The sequence below is a fragment of the Rhinatrema bivittatum genome, chromosome 3 (genome assembly GCF_901001135.1).
Source record: "Rhinatrema bivittatum chromosome 3, aRhiBiv1.1, whole genome shotgun sequence".
NCBI lineage: Eukaryota > Metazoa > Chordata > Amphibia > Gymnophiona > Rhinatrematidae > Rhinatrema > Rhinatrema bivittatum.
In genome coordinates this window covers 164,014,790-164,038,834 of record NC_042617.1, presented here as the reverse complement: position 1 = coordinate 164,038,834, position 24,045 = coordinate 164,014,790, and the positions used below count along the sequence as shown (strand labels likewise).

General features: G+C 42.3%; 1 protein-coding gene across 1 annotated transcript in view; it reads right to left on the bottom strand.

Annotated features, from left to right (window-relative positions):
* RYR2 (ryanodine receptor 2) overlaps nt 1–24,045 on the bottom strand; it is a 1,771,220-nt gene that overhangs the window by 873,881 nt on the left and 873,294 nt on the right. Inside the window, 1 exon segment of the mRNA XM_029593907.1 lies at nt 9,333–9,492. Coding sequence (XP_029449767.1) covers nt 9,333–9,492 — 160 coding nt within the window.

Sequence of the window (24,045 nt, the reverse complement as noted above, 5' to 3'; positions counted from 1 at the left end):
CCAAACAATCACAGAGGAAACACAAAATCCAGGTCAGGACAGACAGAGGATGGACCCTAAAGATTTGGATCTACAGTTTCTTAAATTAACACTTCTCATTTGCCCACCTTCATCTCAGCAAGTACTGGAGCAGCTAAAGTTTGAATGGGCTTCTCATTTTGGGGGCCAATGCAAGTTAAATACTATCACAAGTATCACTGTCCGTTACCAGTGCCGTTAATGCACATAAACCAGCTTGCAAGAGCTTTAATGGAAAAAATTACAAAAGTAAACTGTTTCACAGATGCATTAATGAGGCACAGTTATGTTTTTCTAATACTATCCGTATGTACACATGTAATTGTACTTTTCCATCTGCCTTATCTGCATCTCATACACATCAGCTGTTAATATGCGCAATAAACACTCTTTGGGGAGAGTTTAAAAGGAGCGTGCATGCGTCCATGGTGATTTTATAACAGGTGCTCACTGGCGCGCACATGTTATAAAATCTGTTGGCCGCACGCACATGCGTGCCGGATTTTAAAATCCGCGTGGGCATGTGCGGGTGGCGCGCACAGGGGGGTGAATTTTAGTAAATTATGCGTGGTAACACAATCGGGCCTTCCCCAGTTCCCTTCCAGTCCGCTCCAATGAAATAGCGGATTGTGAGGGAACTTTCCTATCCCTAACCTTACTCTTCCTATTTCATCCCCTCTGCACCCCAACCCCTAACCTAATCCTATCCCTATTTTTTTTTTTTATTTACTGCTCCGTCAGAGCAGAAACAACTTCTGCGCACCAGCTTCCCCGGAACAGCAGCTAATGGCCGCTCTCCCGGCCGGCCTCCGCCCCGTCCCGCCTAGACCACACCTCCTGGCCTGCCCCTTTTTTCAGGACCCGGCACTTGTTTGATTTTCGGGACTTACGCACCTGGCTGGAGCCTTTTGAAAATGTGCACAGCTCGCACAAGGCCCTTTAAAAATGTGCACGTTTATATGCACTAACTGATGTTAATGCACTTTAGCACATTGGCCCTTTGAGTTTTTATCTCTCTTAAATGCTCCAGAACAAATCAAAAATGGCCTCCTATGAAAATAGCAGATAATGTTTGGGTATTTTCATATTGGTGGTATTTTTTTTAAAAGAGGCCTGCAGCAGCCCTGGATATCCTCTCCCACCCAGCAAAACATGAACCTGGGGCATGGATCTGCCCAGCTAAGCCTCCCCAGGCCCAGCCAGGGCCTTCTCAGGCCACGCTGACCTCTAGTTCCAGCCCAAAAATCTAATCAAATCTGGCCCAGCCAGACCTGGCCAGGGTCTGCTGGAGTCTGCTCAGGCCCCTCCATTTAAATGTGCCAGGGTCAAGGACCTCCCAACAAAGCCCTCACAGATAGGTTGATACAATAAAGATGTGCGGAAAACGGGCGCTGAGTGTTGAGCGCACGCTTTCCTAACTTGCGCCCAAGTCACCTCTCCTGGTCGCGAAATACCATATTTAAATGAGGGGTCATGCTAAAAAGGAGGCACTAGGGTCAATAGCGCGCACCTAGCACCTCCTTAGCCGTGGAAGCCCAGGAGAGGTGGCTGTCAGTGGGTTTGGAAAACAGATGGTCAATTTTACGAGCATCTGTTTTCCTAACCTGTGCACAGCCACAGGTTAGGAAAACGACGCTCATAAAACTGAGTGTCCGTTTTCCTAACCTGACCCACGGCACACTTTTTTTTGTTTGTTTTTTAACATTTTTGTTCCTCCAACTTAATATTGCCACGATATTAAGTCGGAAGATGTACATAAAACAGAGTTGCTTACCTGTAACAAGTGTTCTCCCAGGACAGCAGGATGTAGTCCTCACATGTGGGTGACGTCAGCAGACGGAGCCCTATTATGGAAAACTTTTCGATCAAAGTTACTAGAACTTTTGACTGGCACACTGAGCATGCCAAGCATGCCATAATTTCTGTAGCCACCGAGGTCTCCCTTCAGTCTCGTTTGTAGCAAAAGGTGCGAGCTAAAAAATAAAACAATAAAACAATTTCGGACCCAACTCCGCAGAGCTGCGGGTGGCTTCCGTGAGGACTACATCCTGCTGTCCTGGGAGAACACCTGTTACAGGTAAGCAACTCTGCTTTCTCCCAGGACAAGCAGGATGCTAGTCCTCACATGTGGGTGATTAGCAAGCTACAGGCTGATTCATATTTATTTGGACCAACAGCCTAAAACTTGTGCAACAGGCACAACAACTAGTGTACTGTTGGTAAAAATGAGGCACATACTTATTTAATAACCAATTTTTCCTGAATAAGATAGGAGGCAATGTTCTATTGTGGACTGGTAACTGTTTAAAAGGCTGGAAACAGAGGGCAGGACTAAATGGTTAGTTTTCCAAATGAAGAAAGGTTGTTCGTGAGTACCTGAGGGATCGGTGCAGGGACCTGTCCTATTTAACATATTCATAATGATGTAGAAAATGGAATGAATGAAGTCATCAAATATGTAGATAACATAAAATTATTCAAAGTTGTTAAACAACAGTGGATGCAAGAAAATGCAGAAGGACCTTGTGAGATTAGAAGACTGTATAACTGAATGGTAGATGAAATTTAAAAAGTGCAAAGTGAGGCACATAGGGAAAATTAAATCCAACTATAGGTATAATTCTGGGTTCATTATTGGGAATCAGTACTCAGGAAATGGACCTTGGAGGCCTTGTGGACAATATATTGAAATCCTCAGCTCAGTGTGAAGCTTAGGTACAAAAACAAACAGAATGTTAGGAATGATCTCCAAAAGAATAGAAAATATCATATTGCCACTGTATCAAACCATGGTACAATCACACTTGAATATTGTGTGCAATTCTAGTTGACACATCACAAAAAAGACAGAGGAACTAGAAGAGGTGCAGAGGAGAGCAACAAAAATGATAAAGGGGATGGAATATCTTTCCTATGATGAGAGGCTATACAGACTAGGACTCTTCAACTGGAAAAGAGACAGTTAAAAGGGGTCATGATAGAAGTTTATAAAAATCATGAGTGGGGTGGGATGGGTGAATAATAATACTAAAACAAGGAAACATTCCTTGAAATTAACAACCAGTAGATTCAAAACAAACTGTAGAATGTACTTTTTCACTAGCCCATTATCAAGCTGTGGAATCTGCTGTCAGAGGACGTGATCAAAGCGACTGGCACAGCAGGGTTTAAAAGAGGTTTGGACAAGTTCCTGGGGGAAAAGTCCAAATTGATAGTGCGGTAATAATGGGAGATTTCAATTACTCCAATATTGATTGGGTAAATGTATCATCGGGACATGCTAGAGAGATAAAGATCCTGGATGAAATAGATGACAGTTTTATGGAGCAGTTGGTTCAAGAACCGACAAGAGAGGGAGCAACTTTAGATCTAATTCTCAGTGGAGCACAGGATTTGGTGAGAGAGGTAAAGGTGGTGGGCCACTTGACAATAGTGATCATAATATGATCAAATTTGAATTAATGACTGGAAGGGGGACAGTAAGCAAATCCAAGGCTCTCATGCTAAACTTTCAAAAGGGAATCTTTGATAAAATGAGAAAAATAGTTAGAAAAAAACTGAAGAGCAGCTACAAAGGTAAAAAGTGTGCAAGAGGCGTGGTCATTGTTAAAAAATACCATCCTAGAAGCACAGTCCAGATGTATTCCACACATTAAAAAAGGTGGATAGAAGGCAAAACGATTACCAGCATGGTTAAAAGGGGAGGTGAAAGAAGTTATTTTAGCCAAAAGATCTTCATTCAAAAATTGGAAAGATCCAACAGAAGAAAATAGGATAATGCATAAGCTTTGGCAAGTTAAATGTAAGACATTGATAAGACAAGCTAAGAGAGAATTTGAAAAGAAGTTGGTCGTAGAGGCAAAAACTCACAGTAAAAACGTTTTTAAATATATCCAAAGCAGAAAGCCTGTGAGGGAGTCAGTTGGACCGTTAGATGATCGAGGGGTTAAAGGGGCACTTAGAGAAGATAAGGCCATCACGGAAAGATTAAATTATTTCTTTTCTTCGATGTTTACTAAAGAGGATGTTGTGGAGGTACCCATACCGGAGAAGGTTTTCATAGGTAATGATTCAGATGGACTGAACCAAATCACGGTGAACCTAGAAGATGTGGTAGTCCTGATTGACAAACTGAAGAGTAGTAAATCACCTGGACCAGATGGTATAAACTCCAGGGTTCTGAAGGAACTCCAAAATAAAATTTCAGAGCTATTGGTAAAAATTTGCAACCTATCATTAAAATCATCCATTGTACCTGAAGACTGGAGGGTGGCTAATGTAACCCCAATATTTAAAAAGGGCTCCAGGGGCGATCTGGGAAACTACAGACCAGTTAGCCTGACTTCAGTGCCAGGAAAAATAGTGGAAAGTGTTCTAAATATCAAAATCACAGAACATATAGAAAGACATGGTTTAACGGAACAAATTCAGCATGGCAAGTCTTGCCTCACAAATCTGCTTCACTTTTTTGAAGGACTTAATAAACATGTAGATAAAGGTGAACCAGTAGATGTAGTGTACTTGGATTTTCAGAAGGCGTTTGACAAAGTTCCTCATGAGAGGCTTCTAGGAAAAGTAAAATGTCAGGGGATAGGTGGCGATGTCCTTTCGTGGACAATTTTCTGAGTGGAAGGGAGTGGGCAGTGGAGTGCCTCAGGGATCTGTATTGGGAGCCATACATTTCAATATATTTATAAATGATGTGGAAAGAAATACGACGAGTGAGATAATCAAATTTGCAGATGATACAAAATTGTTCAGAGTAGTTAAATCACAAGCAGATTGTGATAAATTGCAGGAAGACCTTGTGAGACTGGAAAATTGGGCAACCAAATGGCAGATGAAATTTAATGTGGATAAGTGCAAGGTGATGCATATTGGGAAAAATAACCCATGCTATAATTACACAATGTTAGGTTCCATATTAGGAGCTACCACTCAAGAAAGAGATCTAGTCGTCATGGTGGATAACACATTGAAATCATCGGTTCAGTGTGCTGTGGCAGTCAAAAAAGCAAACAGAATGTTGGGAATTATTACAAAGGGAATGGTGAATAAAATGGAAAATGTTATAATGCTTCTGTATCGCTCCATGGTGAGACCACAATTTGAATACTATGCACAATTCTGGTCACCGCATCTCAAAAAAGATATTGTTGCGATGGAGATGGTACAGAGAAGGGCAACCAAAATGATAAGGGGAATGGAACAGTTCCCCTATGAGGAAAGACTAAAGAGGTTAGGACTTTTCAGCTTGAAGAGATGGCTGAGGGGGGATATGACAAAGGTGTTTAAAATCATGAGCGTCTAGAAAGGGTAAATGTGAATCGGTTATTTACTCTTTCGGATAATAGAAAGACTAAGGGGCACTCCATGAAGTTAGCATGTGGTATATTTAAAACTAATCGGAGAAAGTTCTTTTTCACTCAACACACAATTAAACTCTGGAATTTGTGTTTAACTTATTTTATTGGACAATGGAAAACCATTATAAAAGCCATGAAATTATCCAGACAGCTATGTCTCCTCAGAGACAATCACACTAACCAAAATGTTTGTCCTTAAACCCCCTTCCCCCCCCCCCCCCCCCCGCACACACACACACACACACACATATCCACAGAGCATAACAGCAGAAATCATTCAGGTGATACATTTGTACAAGAACAATAAACAAGTTGAAGAACAGCAAGAAGAAAAAAAAAGCTCATCTTCACATCGAAAATGAAGGCTATGGATTGGGGTAATGTAGACCTTTATCCAGCCTCCTACTTCCAGTGAAAGTACCCGGGGAGGTTGGGTCCCCCAAATACCTGTAACATTTACGTATGCAAATGCCCGAGAAGCCACTGTTCAAAGGGTGCCCAAATCTTCCCCTATTGGGTTAACAAATCTCGACGATATGCTGTGATCTGTTCCATGGCTTTAATACCCAATAATTTGGCCACCACCAGGCTCCGAGCAGGCGCTTCCTTTTTTTCCACCACCTAGCCACAACCATCCTTGCTGCGATTGCCAAGTATCGCACCAGTCTCATTTTAGAGTTACAAATGTTTTCATTCCAGATCCCCAACAGCCATAACTCCGGGAGTAATGGAAACTCCTCCTCTATCATTTCCTTAGCTAGCCCCTGCATTTGTACCCAGAAAGTATGTATAGTCGGACAGGACCACCAAATATGGAAGAAAGTTCCGAGTGCCTGATCACATCTCCAGCAGGTATCTGGGATCATAGGGTACTATTTTGTCAGTTTGTCAGGGCTCAGATACCACCAAAATAGTACTTTATATTCATTCTCAATCATGGCAGGAGACCCCCCCTACATCCGCTTCCCATGCCCTAATATATGCAGCCGTATAAGTCTTTCCAAATTCTAATAATTTGTATAATTTGGTCATTAATTTGTGAGATTTCTTAAGTGTTACACAGAAGCCTTCCATCAAAGAAACCCCTTTAATGAGATCTCGATGAACCTCAGAGCTGTGTAAGAAGTGTCTTAGTTGAGCATAAGCTAAGAAATAATGATGAGAAAGAGCATATTCCCCCTGCAAAAGGGAAAATGGCTTTATGACTCCTGCATTCCATACCTGATATACTTGAATGAGACCTTTCTTTTCCCAGGTAGAAAAGGTTCGATTTTCCCGGCCTGCTGGGAAGTCAGGGAGTGAAAATAACCGTGTCGGGAAAAAGTAGCCCTTTTTCCCAGTCAAACACTCCCTCCATTTGTACCATAAGGTCACTGTACATCTCAGAGTAGGCAGTATATGCTGCCCTCGAAGATCCGGTCTTTTCTTATCCCAAAACATGTCTGCAAGGATATCTCTTCCCAATTTAAACTGTTCAATATGCATCCATTGCTTTTTACTACTGGTGAGGTGGCTCTCCATCATGGCCTGAAGTTAGGAGGCAACGTACTATTTTTTTAAATGCGGAACCCCAAGCCCTCCCCTACTCCTAGGTCTATATAAAACCTGTCGGGCCATTCTAGGAGGTCTTCTCTTCCAAATATAGGAAAAAAATAGTTTTTGCAGGGAATGAAACCACTTATCAGCAATCAGACAAGGAAGCACTTGAAACATATAGCTATCCTACCCATCCAGGACATTTGATATCTATCTCATTTCTACATATCTTTATAAATGTTCCGGAGTAAGGGATCATAGTTCACCTTGAAGAGATCTGCCTGACTTAATACTACATTAACCCCTAGATATTGCATGGACCTTTCGTCCATCTATAGGGGAAAAGCCATGGTAATCTAGATTTTTGCTCCATAGATCTAGATTTTTGCTCCATAGATTTCTGATTTGTCCATATTAACACAAAATCCGGAGACCCCACCAAATTGTTCTAACTCTCTAGTCACCGCTCTCAGGGACACATCAGGATCCGTGACTGTGAAAATAATATCGTCAGCGTATAACGATATTTTGTATTGGACCTCGCCAAACAGTATTCCGTGTACATATTTTGAACTGTGTATCACTTCAGCCAGTGGCTCCACACTCAATGTGAAGGGTGATAAAGGACTCGCTTGCCTAGTTCCCCAATGTATGGGAAAGGTATTTGTGTAGCCTCCATTTATCTTAATACATGCTCGGGGTTCCTTATACAATTCTTTTACCCAATCCAAAAAATGCCCTCCCAGTCCCATCTTTTCCATTACTGCAAATAGAAATGGCCAGTGGACTCTATCAAATGCTTTATCAGCATCAATAGCCAGAAGTACGGATGCTATATTGTCCTGTTGCACCACCAAGATAAGATTCAGAATTTTCCGAATATTATCGGACGTGGACCTCGCCAGCATAAACCCTGCTTGATCATCTTTGATCAGCTCTGGAATCACTGACCGCAGACGATTGGCTAAGATCTTAGCCAGTATTTTCAGACTGGCTAAGATCTTGGCCAGTATTTTCAATTAAACTCTGTAATTTGTTGCCAGAGGATGTGGTTAGTGCAGTTAGTGTAGCTGTGTTTCAAAAAGGATTGGATAAGTTCTTGGAGGATAAGTCCATTACCTGCTATTAATTAAGATGACTTAGAAAATGGCCACTGCTATTTCTAGCAACAGTAATATGGAACAGACTTAGGGGCAGATTTTATAAATCTGCGCACATGCGTACTTTTGTTCGCGCACCAGGCGAGAACAAGAGTACGCGGGATTTCAATAGATACGCGCGTAGCCGCGCATATCCATTAAACTCCGGGGTCAGCGCACGCAAGGCTGCCCAAAATTGGCAGCCTGCGTGCGCCGAGCCGCGCAGCCTGCCTCCGTTCCCTCCCTTCCCCTACCTAACCCACCCCCCCGGCTCTATCTAAACCTCCCCCCTACCTCTATCACGAAAGTTACGCCTGCTCGAAGCAGGCATAATTTTGCATGCGCCGGGCCGGCTGCCGCGCTCCATGTTCCGGTCCTGGGGCTGGTCCAGGGGCCGCTGTCACACCCCCGGGCCGGAACCACGCCCCCGGACATGCCCCCGAAACGCCGCGTCACTCCCGACACGCCCCCGAAACGCCGTGTCACTCCCAGCACGCCCCCCGACACGCCCCTCCATGCAAGCCCCGGGACTTACGCGCGTTCCCGGGCTTGCGTGCGCCGCTGAGCCTATGCAAAATAAGCTCGGTGCGCTGGGAGGGTTTGGGGTAGGTTTTCGGGGGGTACGCGTGTATCTTACGCGTGTACACCTTTGAAATCTACCCCTTAGTTTTTGGGTACTTGCCAGGTTCTTATGGCCTGGATTGGCCACTGTTGGAAACAGGATGCTGGGCTTGATGGACCCTTGGTCTGACCCAGTATGGCATGTTCTTATGTTCTTATTATTAGCCAGGTAAACTAAGGAAAGCTATTGCTGCTCCTGGGAGTGAGTAACAGGAATTAGATTTACTGAAAGGGATCTGCCAGGTCCCTGCAACCCCTGAATTTGGAGAAAGGATGCTGAGCTCGATGGACCTTGGTTGGATCCAGCATGACATTTCTTATGCTCTCACAGTTAAGAATTGGGGAAAAAAAAACCTTTAAACGTTTAGAAAAAGACAAAATTAAGTACTTTTAAAAAACATATTTTAGCCCTAGACATTACTGTAGTTTTAAAGTTTAATATTCTCCAGGTATTGACATACTCACTGTAGAGAAAGTCATTGTATGCTAATGATTTACCAGATTTGTAAAAATTAATTTATTAAACAACTAAAACAAGATGCAAATGGTATGCCCTCCCATGCAACAATTTAAGCATCCCTCAGCTTCATCCCTTGCTCCTCCTTGGGTCTCAACAAGCAGTTGAACTTGCACCTGGCTAGATGTCACTTACTTGCTGTATGCCATAGGTCCAGCCCTGCCTGATGCGATCTCTGGCCCAGACATTATGAGCATTCTCTGCCAGTTTATCCACCATAGCCTCTTGTGAAGGGGTTAGCTTGATAAAGTTCAGGTCCATGGGAGCAGGCTTGTATCCACTCGATAACTCGTAGCTGTGTCAGAGACAAATTTGTAGTTGGTCGCTTACAGTGCACTGATTATAGCCTTATCACCACTGGCAGAAATCTCAGAGATTCTAGTCTAACATAAGAATGTTTTGCTTTTCTTTTTCATTTTCTTTATTTATTTAAAAAATGTATATGCCCTACCATCCTATGTCCTGGCAGGCTTACAAAGTCGCACGCATAATCTTATAAAACATGAAATAGTAGAAATATTAAAAATGAAAAAAACACAATCAGAACAAATGCAAAATTAATTGTAATGCAATAAAGATGTTACAGATGCAAGGTAAATCCACACTACTATGGATGAGAATACCAGGCTGGAATCAATCGAATGCAAGCTTAAATAGGTGTCTTTAATTCTTTCAGTCCTTCAGATAAAATATGAGTTATTTATATCTCATAATATACAACATATACATTTAGGGTCCATTATTCATCGCCACTTATCTGGATAAGTTCTGATTGCATATTTAGACATATATTCAGCTGGATATTTAGACTTATCCAGTTAATAGGGTCATTCACTAAAGCTTTATTGCGTGCGTTAGGGCCATATATAAAAAATATATCCACCGCAGGTCCTACCCACTGGAACACACTCCCACCAGAACTCAGACAAGACCCATGCCTGATTTCATTCAAGAAAAAACTGAAAACATGGCTATTTAGCCTAGCGTTTCCTTGAGGGCTTACAGTCACCCCCCTCTACAACCATTTTTTGCTCTTTGTTATTAATCCACCTTTAAACCCTCACCTACATTCTACCTCTCTGATCCACTGTTCCCCTTTCCCCTGCTCCACCCCCGCACCCACCCCCTACCTCCTCCCCCGGCACTCTCTCAATTGAGGCAATTCTCCGACTGTTCGCATTCAAAGTTGACGGTTTTTGCATTATCCTTGTATAAAAGTTTATTTTAACACCATGTTACAAAACATTTTTATATATTCCTCGTTCTATGTAATGCTCTCAAGCATTTTAAGTTGCTCTATGTTCTATGTAATGCTCTTAGGCAAATTCTAATGTTTCACTGTAAACCGGTTTGATTTGCATCCAATGTAAGAAGATCGGTATATAAAAAACAAAAAATAAATAAATAAATAAACTAAATAACTGAAAGCTCGATTCCCCCCAAATCTTTATGACCTTTGACTGCAAAGCGGCAACTTTCAGATTATGTGCAGAAGGGTAAAGTCTGCGATAGTTTTTACCTGAAGATTTTTCAAAGGGAATAAGTTCCCATTGAAAATTAAATCGTAAAAAGTGTGTGCAGCTGCTACTTATATGGGTATTTTTTCCAGCAGAATGTACATGCATAATTTTTTAAAGTAAAAAAATATCCGCGTATATCCTGACTCCACCCCAGCTCTTCCCCTAGAATGTCTCCCAATGTAGAAGGGGATAGTGCAGCAAGGAGAAGAAAGGGGTAATAGGAAAAGATCAGAAGATAAAAGAGTGTAAGGACAGAGGAGGGAGTTCAGGACGGATTGACAGATGGAAAAAAGTGAGGAGAATAAACAGGCTCAGAGAAGAGAAAGAAGAATAGACAGAAAGACAGAGTGAGACGTAGAGTATAGGAAAAACATGGAAAATCTATAGAATCTTTGCAGACAGATAAAGACCTTTCCAAAGATTTTAATAATAGAGTTGGGCACCTTATTTTCTTAGCTCTTACTTGGCATATGATAGAATGAGGAAGAAAGGGATCAGATCCAACAGAAATGCTACCTATGATGATCCTATCCCCTGTACTTTCCATATGCTCAAATTAGAGGAAAATAATAAGGTATCAAATACCAAGTTATATCATTGAACAAAATGCTGTTTTCAAGTATGAGTGACTACTTTCTTACACAAAATTGTGTTACCCATAATCCTCCTAAAAGGGTACAAATATGTGTGCGTGTGTTTACTAATAATGACCCAAGATTCAAACCCAGGTCCCTGGCAAGACAGTGCTCAGAACTGCTCACTGTGTTAGCCCAGTCATAGTTATCTGCCTGTTTCTCCCCTGGAAACAATTTCTGGGGTCCACTCAAGGTTCCCAGTTTAATCCTTAAATCACATCTTCCACAGCCTGGGTCAGCTAGGACTGGGAATGCTGCAGGGGCAGCGTTCACAGTCACCAAGGGGAGGAGGGAGTCATGGTATTTCCTTAAGGTTGACACCAAGTGGCCAGATTCAGGGCCCATGATTGCAAGGTTCCAGAGGAGGACCTGGTGCATGATCCCTGGCCCAGGACTAACACTGTAATGACCAGACAGAAGGGGTTAAAATAGGCAAAAAATGACCAAGTAGTTGCAAATGAAGGCTCATGGCACCAGCTCCCTTCCCTGGTTCCAAATGACATAGTAATTGCAAAAGGAGCAGGAGAAAACAGCCCAGTCAAAAAAAAAAAGACAACAACATATGAACATCTGCACACTGTCACAAGTTATATTTTCTGAAATTAGACTACATGTTGGATTCAGGGGAGGGGTAGATTTCTGTCTCCTGTAAAACTGTTTTATACAGAATCATATCAATTAGAGCACTCATATTATAGTTTCATGTTGTTCCAGCTTCGTTCCTCATTTAAAAAAAAAAAAAGATTATAAGAAAACTTTGAGAGGGAAATATATTTCACTATTTCTTGGCATCCTCATTAGGTTTAGTTTCAGAAACCGTTCTTGGTACCAATATATCTCATTGCTCAGATGTAACTTTTAAATGGAAAACAAAAGGCAGGTCCCTAAACAATCAGCAGTGATTTACAAACCACTTAAAAACAACCTAGAAGTGATTTCCTCTGTATCAGAGCATCCTGCCACAAGTTATATTTTCTGAAATAAACATTTTAAAGCTTTCAAGAACATATACTCCCCCTTGTAAGGATATTTTTGTTTTGAGGGGGTTTTTTTGTTGTTTTTTTTTCAACTATAAGCACCCTTGAACTGGAGAATTATTTTTGACAGTTACTAGAGTCCCGCATCTTTGCCTTGGTTTGGAAAGGTTGATGAGAAAGAAAACCTTGAGCTAAAAGCATGCTGCCAGCATTTCTGAAACTATAACTTTGTCTTGTTTCAGAAACTATATCCCCAGGACAAGATGTTTTATTGTTTAGTTATGAATATTACAGGGAATAGAGGAGCTGAGTGCCAGCCAGCCAGCAGTTTTTCTTCAAAGCAACTAGAAACAACCACAGAGTCCTCCTTTTTCTTTTAGAAACAATGGGCTTGCATGTTTAAGCATCCCACCACAAGTAGTAAAATGTTTCTGAAATTAGACAAAAAGAGGGTTTCAGGAACTGCTGATAAATCTTCCTTCTGTAGGTTTTTTTTTTTTAATTCTGGGTTGTTTGTTTTAACTGGAGTATCATTCTTGAAAAGTAGTGAATATCAACCCTCCTATTCCAGATCAAGAAGGGTTATGAATAAGAAAACATTTTCATCTTTCATACTTTAATAAGACACCATCCAATGGCATTTTCCATAGACAAGGTGACATCACATGGAGCTAAAAGGAAGGAGGTTTCAAAAGAAATGAACGAAAATACTTTTTCACTAAGGGGATGGTGAAGACACGATATGGACTTCCAGGGGAGCCAAAGCAGTGGCAGAATTCAATCATGAATGTGACAGTCATAAAGAGAGGGGGGAGGAAAGGAGAATACCACAGATTGAGTAGGATCTGTGACAGGCACAAATGGGCAGAATAGATAGACCATGTTTTCCTTACCTCCTAACACCTATGTTACTATTTTTTTTAATCTATATGGTGTGTTTAAGCAATGCTTGGATAGCATATTGTTCATGTACTGAATTCAGAGAGAAAAAAAGATGGTAGGTAATAGGTTGTATAAGGTTGTTTGTTAACTACTGTCTATTTCTCTTATGAAAGCTGTATCTCCATCATAAGGCTTCCTTATGAAATCCAACGGAGTATGTGGGCGTGAGCAAATTTATAATAGTATTTTACAAAACACATACATATTACATAATGCCTGTGCATTTTATAAAATGTGCGTATATTTGCACAGGAACATACACATATATGTAGGCTAGCACACGAACTTCTGCAATCTATTAAACCACGTATATCAATGCAGTAAGCAGGCCTGGCGCTACTGGGTGTGCACACCGTGCATTTGCATGGGGTAGCACACCTGGGGGGGGGGGGGGAGCGGTAGCAGCAGGAGAGGATGCGGGGCCACCAGCAGAACTCAATTTGCCAGCAACCAATAAAGGCTGTGAAGAAGAGAAGCTGGTCACCAGTGGAGCTCAACTCATTGGTGGCCAAAAATGAGGAAGGGGCACGACAGTTTTCCCTTTTAGCTGCACGCACGCACTCACAGATTTCTGTCCCCCCCGCTCCACCCCTTCACAGAAAGGCGAGTGGGGTCAAAGGGAAAACTAGCCAATGGGCTGTGGTGGAGCTCATCCCACCACAGCCCAAAATGAAGAGGAGGACAGAGGAGGCTGGGGTGGAGTCAATCCCACTGTGGCCTGAAGAAAGTAGGCCATGTGTTGTGTGAGAACCTGTGTGCATGTGCCTGTGTGAGAGCTTGTGTGTGTTTCTGTGTCAGAGCTTATGTGCATGTGTATGTGTCAGTGTGAGAGCTTGTGTGTCTGCCAGAGCTTGTTTACATGTGTATGTTTGTGTGTGTCTGTGTGAGAGCTTGAGTGTGTCTATGTCAGAGCTTATGTTCATGTGTATGTGTGTCTGAATGAGAGCTTGTGCGTTTATCTGTGTGAGAGCTTGTGTTCATGTGTATCTGTGAGTGTCTGTGTGAGAGCTTGTGTGTGTGCCTGTGTCAGAAAGTGTTTATGTGTGTGTGTTTGTGTGGGAATTTAAATGTGTGTCTGAGTCTGTGTGAGAGCTCGAATGTGATATTGCCAAAACATTGCAATGTTGGATAATTGTGTTAACCAGCGAGTATTGATTCAAAAGCCAGAGTGCTGTGAAACCTAATAAGGACTTCAAATATGAGCAAAAGCATTCTTATGACTATATACAAGAAAGAAGATAAGTGAAATATGCTTTTTTTAAAAAGGGTTTTTATTTGCATAATTAATAAAAAAAATAATTTAAAAAGGGACTAGTCACACACTGGTTCAAGCTACACTGTCTTTGCAAAAAGAGTGAAGGGGTTAGTAAATGATTATAAAAGATTATAAAAGATAAAAGAGGGATGGCTACCGATTTATCATATGATACCAGCTCTCTAAACATTCTCCATTAGAGTTATATGTTAAAGGTAAATGATCAATATTTTATACAAGTTCCTTGAATTTGATTGATATATTATAATTTAACACCTTCTCAGTACAACCCAAGAAAGAGATCTAGGCGTCATAGTGGATAACACATTGAAATTGTCGGTTCAGTGTGCTGTGGCAGTCAAAAAAGCAAACAGAATGTTGGGAATTATTAGAAAGGGAATGGTGAATAAAACAGAAAATGTCATAATGCCTCTGTATTGCTCCATGGTGAGACCGCACCTTGAATACTGTGTACAATTCTGGTCGCCGCATCTCAAAAAAGATATAATTGTGATGGAGAAGGTACAGAGAAGGGCTACCAAAATGATAAGGGGAATGGAACAGCTCCCCTATCAGGAAAGACTAAAGAGGTTAGGACTTTTCAGCTTGGAGAAGAGACGGCTGAGGGGGATATGATAGAGGTGTTTAAAATCATGAGAGGTCTAGAATGGGTAGATGTGAATCGGTTATTTACTCTTTCGGATAATAGAAAGACTAGGGGGCACTCCATGAAGTTAGCGTGTGGCACATTTAAAACTAATCGGAGTTCTTTTTCACTCAACGCACAATTAAACTCTGGAATTTGTTGCCAGAGGATGTGGTTAGTGCAGTTAATGTAGCTGTGTTTAAAAAAGAATTGGATAAGTTCTTGGAGGAGAAGTCCATTACCTGCTATTAACTGAGTTGACTTAGAAAACAGCCATTGCTATTGTTAGCAATGGTAACATGGAATAGACTTAGTTTTTGGGCACTTGCCAGGTTCTTATGGCCTGGATTGGCCACTCTTGGAAACAGGATGCTGGGGCTTGATGGACCCTTGGTCTGACCCAGTATGGTATGTTCTTATATTCTTATACTACGAGGCTTCAATTCAAACACTGAATATATTCTAGTATTACTTGGTATCTCTGCTGCAATTGACACATTTGACTATAAAAATACTCATTCATCAATTACAATCCATAGGCAAAGCCGACACTGTATTAAGCTGGTTCAAATCTTACTCCCACAATCGCCCACACCAGATTAACATTGGTCCCTATTTTTCTGACTGGTATACCCCCTCTTCTGGTGTACCTCAAGGTTCTTCACTCTCCACTGTTCTATTTAACATCTACTTACTACCCTCTTTCACCTTCTTAACAACCTCAATAGTCAATTCAAAATTTATGCTCGATGACATTCAGTTTTTTGTACCATAACCCACATCATGGTCCAATACCCTTGCAACTCTCTGTCAATATATCAAAACAATAGAATTATGGCTTTCCCACAACCATCTCAAACTAAATACTTCTAAATCAGAAGTCATACACTTATCAATTATTCCTCATTCTGCCTGCAGCAAATCCCCCCCCCCCCCCTTACTCGATTCCCATCACATCAATAGCTCAAACCCTTGGTGTGCATATTGACTCACGCTTATCTATGTCCTCCCATATTTCTACAATAGTAAAAAACTAATTCTATAAAGTTTAAACTACACCTACTAAAATGCCTTTGTCCTTTGCTGTTTTCACACGACTTCACTACAATTTTACATTCTCTTATTCTTTCAGGCATTGACTACTGCAACGCCCTTTGCCTCAGCCTCCCAGACAACGCTCTCCGCCCTTTTCAGTTGTATTACACTTTGATCTAATCTAATGCTTACATTGGTCTATAGCATGACACCATCTTTCTTATCCTAACAAGTTAATTTTCAAAGGAGTTACACACGTAAAATTAGCATATATGCGCATAAGTACATTATAATATGGTATGTATGCAAGTACAAACGTAAAAATATGCACATATCTTCAGTTTTGTGCATACATTTACCTGTGCAAAAAAGGAGCACTCTAGGAGTATTCCAGAGTGGGGCAAAGAGGAATGCATGTAAGCTGCTATTTTATAAGAGATTTACGTGAATACGTTAGGCAAATTATTTGCATAATTTGACACCTGCTAATTATATAGCGCAGTTGATACCAGACTCTGTTGTATGCTATTGTTTGGTGGTAGGACTCAGTGAACTAGAGGGCGAACTGATGAGGCATCAGCAAACTGGTGATTTCAAATATGTGCACATATATGAAAACACACTTGCCTTCGCATACAAGTCAGGATTTTATGCAAACAAGTTATATTTTTTTTCGTGCATAAAATATGCAGGCATATGTTTAAATAATAAGTAGAAAAGGAAAGCATTTTCAATGCATTGCAGGCATTTGCGCGTACTGAAACATGCATGTATGTTGGGGAATGGACATATGTGTATTTTATAATCTGCAGGGACCAGATACAAGCAGGTTATAAAATACTATAGTAGATCTCCGTGCGCCCATATACATACATATATAAGGCCGCATGCAATTGCTCGAAACTTATTCTCCCTGCTTAGGGGCGGATTTTAAAAGCCCTGCTCGCGTAAATCCGCCCAGATTTATGCGAGCAGGGCCTTGCGCGCCGGTGCGCCTATGTTCCATAGGCCTACCGGCGCGCGCAGAGCCCCGGGACTCGCGTAAGTCCCGGGGTTTTTCGAGGGGGGTGTGTCGGATCGGCGCGGCGTTTTGGGGCCGGGATGCGGCGTTTCGGGGGCGTGGCCGCGCCCTCCGGAACCGCCCCCAGGTTGCGTCTCGGCGCGCTAGCGGCCCGCTGGCGCGCGGGGATTTACTTCTCCCTCCGGGAGGCGTAAATCCCCCGACAAAGGTAGGGGGGGGGCTAGATAGGCCCGGGGGGGTGGATTAGATAGAGGAACGGAGGGGAAGGTGAGGGGAGGGCGAAAGCGAGTTCCCTCCGAGGCCGCTCCGATTTCGGAGCGGCCTCGGAGGGAACGGCGGCAGGCTGCGCGGCTCGGCGCGCACCGGCTACACGACATCGGCAGCCTTGCGCGCGCCAATCCTGGAATTTAGCTGCTACGCGCGTATCTACTAAAATCAAGCGTACTTTTGTTTGCGCCTGGTGCGCCAACAAAAGTACGCGAAGGCGCACTTTCTTAAAATCTACCCCTTAGTGTTACATGCATTCATAAAACACAGAAATATGGAATATGAAGGCAAATAAGGGACCATAAATCCCATCTAATCTATCCAATTTCCTTCCAGTTATAACAAAAGCCCCAAGCCATTGCACTGTCACATCTACAAAGGCACAGCATGCCCAACTCCAAAATGGCAACCCATCTTCTGGCTCCGGACCAGAGTCCATGGAACAGGATCAAGAGAGATCCAATAATCGCATCAGGGATCATGGCAAGAGTAGTTGGGGTAGACCCAGTGGGCATAAAAGAGCTAAAAACAGTCTGGAACCACTTTTGCTGCAACAGCTTACCACTGCTGGGACTAGCAGCAGTGGCCCAGAATCTTGGAGGAGGACCTTTCTCAGCTCTCACTATCGCTGCGTGTATTCGACTGTCCTCGGTCTTCTGAATCAGCTTCTGTCAGGATCCTACAACAGGGCTTTTCCTACTGCTTGCTGCCTTTGCTTGCAGATGCAGGATGTATACCCAATTTGACTTCCAGCTTTCCTCTCAGTTCCACACATCTAGTTATGCTCTGTGCTTATCCCACACATATTATGTCACTATGTTTGCCTCCACCACCTCCACTGGGAAGCTGTACTATAAATTCATTATCCTTTCTATGAAAAAAAATATTTCCTTGCAATGCTGTTCAGTCTACACTCATCAGCCTTATACTATAACCCTCTTATTATAGAACTTTATATATATTTTCAGGGAAAATTTAAAAATATCACTTCCATATTCATTTCTTGAAAGACAGAAATTAAGGGTCAACAAACAAGTGATAGGTGAACTAACATAACACATCTGTGATCTGCTTTCTAGAATTATCCTCTCATCATGGCAATGAAAGTGAAACTGTGGTCTTTTGGGAAGAAAGACAATATAATAAGCCTGAAAATACATCCCCAGTGATCAAACTGTTGCACAAGCAGAAATAGCTCTTCTTTTTTGTTTTTACTCTTCTGCTACTCATTAATGACAATACTTTGGTTTACTTCACCAATTGAGATAAAGTCCCAATCATTGTATATCATTCCCTGCAACCATAAAAACAATGCAAACTATGTGATATGAAATATTTTATTACTGCTTGAGATTAATAGCAAGTGCCTCAGGGCTGCCGGTGCTAATTTCATAGGACCGCAACTTGAGGCAGGAGCAAGTGGATGTTGTTTCTTTAGTTTTCATCAAGGATGACCCCAATAGAAGAAGTAAAGGTTGGGGAGATCCCTAGCCCCAGAAAATTGTTGGGGGCAGGTGGGGTGAGAGGTGCCCCCTTATCAGCCCAGCTAGGTAGCCCCAGTCCCTGAGGTTTTGCTTTGCAGGACAGAGCCAAGAGAGGCCATGGCTGGTTCAGCTCAGCCCAGCTGTGTAGGCCCAGATTACATGGCTTTCTTGGAGGGCAGGACAAGGGTTATTTTATTTATTTATTTATTTATTTATTTATAGTTTTTTATATACCGCCGCTCATCAGAGATATCACGTCGGTGTACAGTGAACAGGAACTTACACCGGAGCGTTATACATTTAACAAGTGTTAATATATAGGTATTTGAACATAAAACAAGTAGAAGCAATTAAAACAAAACGATCATTTAGGTGTAACTTAACTGAACTGAGTTAAACAAAGCTGGAGAATATAGGGATTCTAGGAATTTAGGTATGAGGTTAGGGAAGGGTAAAGAAGAGATGGAATTCTATGTTAGAGGTGGTAAGAGGGGGGAGATAGCATTTAGATTGCAATTAAGAGCAGTTATATAGAAGGGTATTGAGGGTAGAAGCAGATATAAGGGGAAATCAGAGATGGTGTATAAAAAGGAGGTGTTGAGTAGATAAGGCAGGGTTGAAGGGACTCAGTGAGGCCCATCTGTTTGATTTTTTGTTTTGGAGAAGTTTTGATTTAGAAAACAAATTAAACCAAAAATAAGCATTAAGAGGTAGATTTTAAAACCATTGCTCACGCAAAAATAGCCACATACGCGCGTATGTGAGTCCCGCACAAGCAAAGTGGATGTAAATACCTTTGCACGCAGAAAGAAGAAGGGGGCAGAAAATGGACAGGGAATAGGTGTTCCAGGCAGGGGCCATGCTAGCTTTTTTTGCTGCCCTGTGTGAACAATTATTGTGCTGCCCCCCCCCCCCCCCCCCCCCCACACACACACACTACATTTCATTATTCTCTGTCTCAGGCCTGCCAAAAAAAAAAAAAGGCCCAGCTCCTTCCAGCAACCTAAACTTTAAAAACTGTCACCCTTTACCTTCCGGGTCTTCACTCCCTCTCCCGGAACCCATTGCTGGTGCAAGAGTATTAGGTGCCCTAAGCAAATCTTATACCTTTGCACCCCCGCCTCCTGCTCTCTCCACATACACGGTTAAAAATTATGCATTTATATTAGATTTTACATGAAAAAGAATATTCAAAGGTAAAAAAAATATCAGAAGTATTTGTATGCACTTCCTTTAGTGCCAACCAGAAGACCCTACAAAAAAAATACACTTGGAACCATAAGGCATTAGGGCTTCTGCAATGTGTGTTAGGTGTAGGTTTGACCCTCAGAAAGCCATGAGTAAATTACAAATACAATAATATAAACCTCCCATACCAAAACAGCACCAACTGCCAGCACTTAAAAAAGTAACAATCCCTACACACCAGGCCCTAAAACCCCAATACACTTCCTATTAGGTAAATAGAAGGAACCAAGCTGCTATAGATTCCTATACGCTAGCAGAATACCCCTCTCCTTGATCACAGATGCAGAACACAGGCAGACCCTCACCAAATACAGGACAAAGAAACCATAAAGTATAAATAGGAACATGCGGGCAAAAACTGAATAGGAAAACCACAAGAAGTCAGACTCTATGCAGTGCAACAATGGAAAAACATAAATCACCAATCTTCAGATATTCAACATTAAAATCAAGAAATATAACGGGCCGGATTTTAAAACATACGCACGCGCACATGTACGCCCAATTTGTGCACCTTGCGCGCGCCAGGCCCTATCTAAGCCCCGCTGCCTTCCCCTGTTCCCTCTCAGGCCGCTCCAAAATCTGAGCAGCCTCGGAGGGAACTTCCTTACCCCCCCCCCCCCCCACCCCACCTTCCCTTCCCCCTACCTTTGTTGCTTTCTTTTTTTTGTTTTACAACTTCCTTACACGCCCCCGCCCCTTTTGTAAAGCCCCGGGACTTACACGCGTCCTGGGGCTTTACGTGCGTTGCCGGGCCTTTTGAAAATAGGCCGGTCGCGCGTAACCTTTTGAAAATCCAGCACAATAAATACAGGAATCATAATAGTATAAACAAACTAATAAAAAGAATATTTCAAAACTGCTGGCGAATGGACGATCCAATAATTAAAAACTCATAAACAATTTGTTTTAAAGTTCTCAAACACCAATAAAATATTTCAAAAAGGCAGACACATCAAACAGCATCCAAAAATTAAAACTAATAAGGATAAAATAATTCACACTCTCCATACCTACAAACTGTTGATTTCTATACACTCTGAGGTTGTCATGGATTAGTGAGAAAGAGATACATAAACTTTCCTCTCTCTCTCCCTCTCTCATAGATATATATCTATACATACACATACATACATATGCTCTCTTCCTCATATATGCACATATTCCCTCTTGCATACATATGCTTAAATGCACATGCTTCCTCTCTCACACACACATATTCTCACAAACATGCTCCCTCCTACATATACATGTTCACAGTCACACACATTCCCTCTTACATACACATACACTCACATACAAGATCCCTCTCTTTCTCACATATACATGCTCAGACACACACACACGATCACAAACGCACATATGTTCAAGCACACACATGAAGAGAACACACTCTGCTTCAATACCTCAACCTTTCTTGATATAAACTGAAGAATTTACTGTTCAAAAAGAACTTACTACTATTTAACATCTTATTCTATCATCCCTAGAGCTTGTATCTGTGTCAGTGCTCCCTGTCACACACCCACACACACATGCTTCCTCTTTCAAATATGCCTTCTCTCACATGCTCAGACACCCAGACACATTCCACTTCTGTTCAGACTCACACACACACACACACACATGCTCAGACACCTACACACAAGCTTAGACAGACACTAGTTTCCTCTTGCTCATACATACACAAAGGCCTCTCCCTGTAGTCCTGGCCCTCCACTTCTTCCACGGGGCAGATTGGGAGCTGCCTGGTGGCTTGTTTTTACCTTCTAGCCGCTTAGCGGGATGGGAACCACATAGTCTTGCAGCTCCTCATCTTGACCTTGCGGCTCTGCAACTCATCTTCTCCATGCAGCAGTTTGGGAACTGCTGCGAGGCTCTATGGCTCCTACTCTTCTTTTACGTGCGGCTCTGCAAATCTCTCATCTTTGTGAACTGCCGCACGGCCCTAGGGCTCCTCTTCTTCACCCTGCGGAGCAATGGCTCCTCTTCTTCTTCGCCGCGCAGCCCTTTGCCTCATCCTCATTGCATGGTGGTTTGGAAAGCACTTCACAGCCCTGCAACTCCCTCCTGATAACCGCGTTTCTGTGCGCACACGCATTCCTTTTAAAAGATGGTAACTTTGAAACAGCTGCATATGAGCGCACTTTTGCCGGCATGTGCCCAGGGAAGTAGCCATTTCATAATATACATATGCATGTTTTAAAATAGGCTAAGTGCACACACATATATGCGCAATTTTAAGTGGGCGCAATCTGTCATTCTGCCAGCTTTTTACAGAGATGAATGTCCAGGAGGTAACAGGTCTTTGAGGTTTCTGGGCTCTGCACAGATATTAAGAGGTTTCCAGTTCCTTTCGTAGGACTGATACAGGGGCTGTGTACAGGTGAGGCAGCCTCTAAAGCTAATATAGCTAGATAAATCAAAGACACATATTTGCTCAAGGGCCAGAGAGCTCCTGAGAATATTCACGTGTATTTCACAAGAGCTCAGTCTTCTTTCTGGGTGGAAACTGTTGTGGTTGTGCCAGCAAACATTTGTAGGATGGCTACTTGGTTGATTTTTCATTCCTTTGTGAAGCATTACAGTCTATAGAGCTGGTGTTCTCAAGGCAGTCCTTCCTTTCTCCCTCCCTTGTTAGTTGGGCTTGGGTACTTCCTATCTGTTTGGACTGTACTAGTGTAGCAGGATGACATGGAAGGATAATATTTTACCTTTTAATTTTCTTTCCATGAATTCTGCTTCATCAGTCTAGAACCCTCCTGGAAAGTTAGCCTATTTTAGTCATTGAAGATTCCCAGGTCAATCTCATCAGCATGTAGATATTTCAGAAGAGTGAATCTTCCTTTAATCTGGTTGAGGTCATTCGTCTTGTCCTTCTGTTCTAGTCTTTCTCGTTCGGAGACAGGGTTGACATAGGAGGATTTCTCTCTGAACATGTTTGATATTTTCTAGTCTCATTTCAATTTAGATAGTTTGTTCTCAGTGGAGTTTCTCTGTGCTGCATCACCTCTGTGTGGTGGTAATGGTGTCACAGAGGGTTTGAATGCTTTGCCTCCATCAGTTGGCAGCGGGACATGACCTACCTATTTGGACTGAATTGTTGTAGCAGGATTCATGGAAAGAAAAAAGAATTAGCAGGTACAATTTCTCCATTGAAAGCTCTCTACCAGCATATTTGCTCTCAGGATAACCAGTCTAGAGATTGCAATTTTCCATCTTGAAGGCCTCCTAGCCTATGGGTAGGCAGCTCTAGTCCTCGGGTGCCACAAGCTGGTCAGCTTTTCGCAATATTCATGAGATTAATTTGCATGTACCTCATGCATATTCTGTGGATATCTTGAAGATCTGATCAGATTGTGGCACTCGAGGACTGGAGCCTGTTTCTCTCTGATTGCTTCCCTTTCAGCTGTTTGCTTATTTCAATGTCTTAATTACTAGGGATGTGAATCGTTTTAGGACGATTAAAATTATCGTCCGATAATTTTAATATCGTCTTAAACCGTTATGGAACACAATACAATAGAGATTCTAATGATTTATCGTTATAAATCGTTAGAATCGTGAGCCGGCACACTAAAACCCCCTAAAACCCACCCCCGACCCTTTAAATTAAATCCCCCACCCTCCCGAACCCCCCCCCAAATGACTTAAATAACCTGCGGGTCCAGCGGCGGTCCGGAACGGCAGCGGTCCGGAACGGGCTCCTGCTACTGAATCTTGTTGTCTTCAGCCGGCGCCATTTTCCAAAATGGCGCCGAAAAATGGCGGCGGCCATAGACGAACACGATTGGACGGCAGGAGGTCCTTCCGGACCC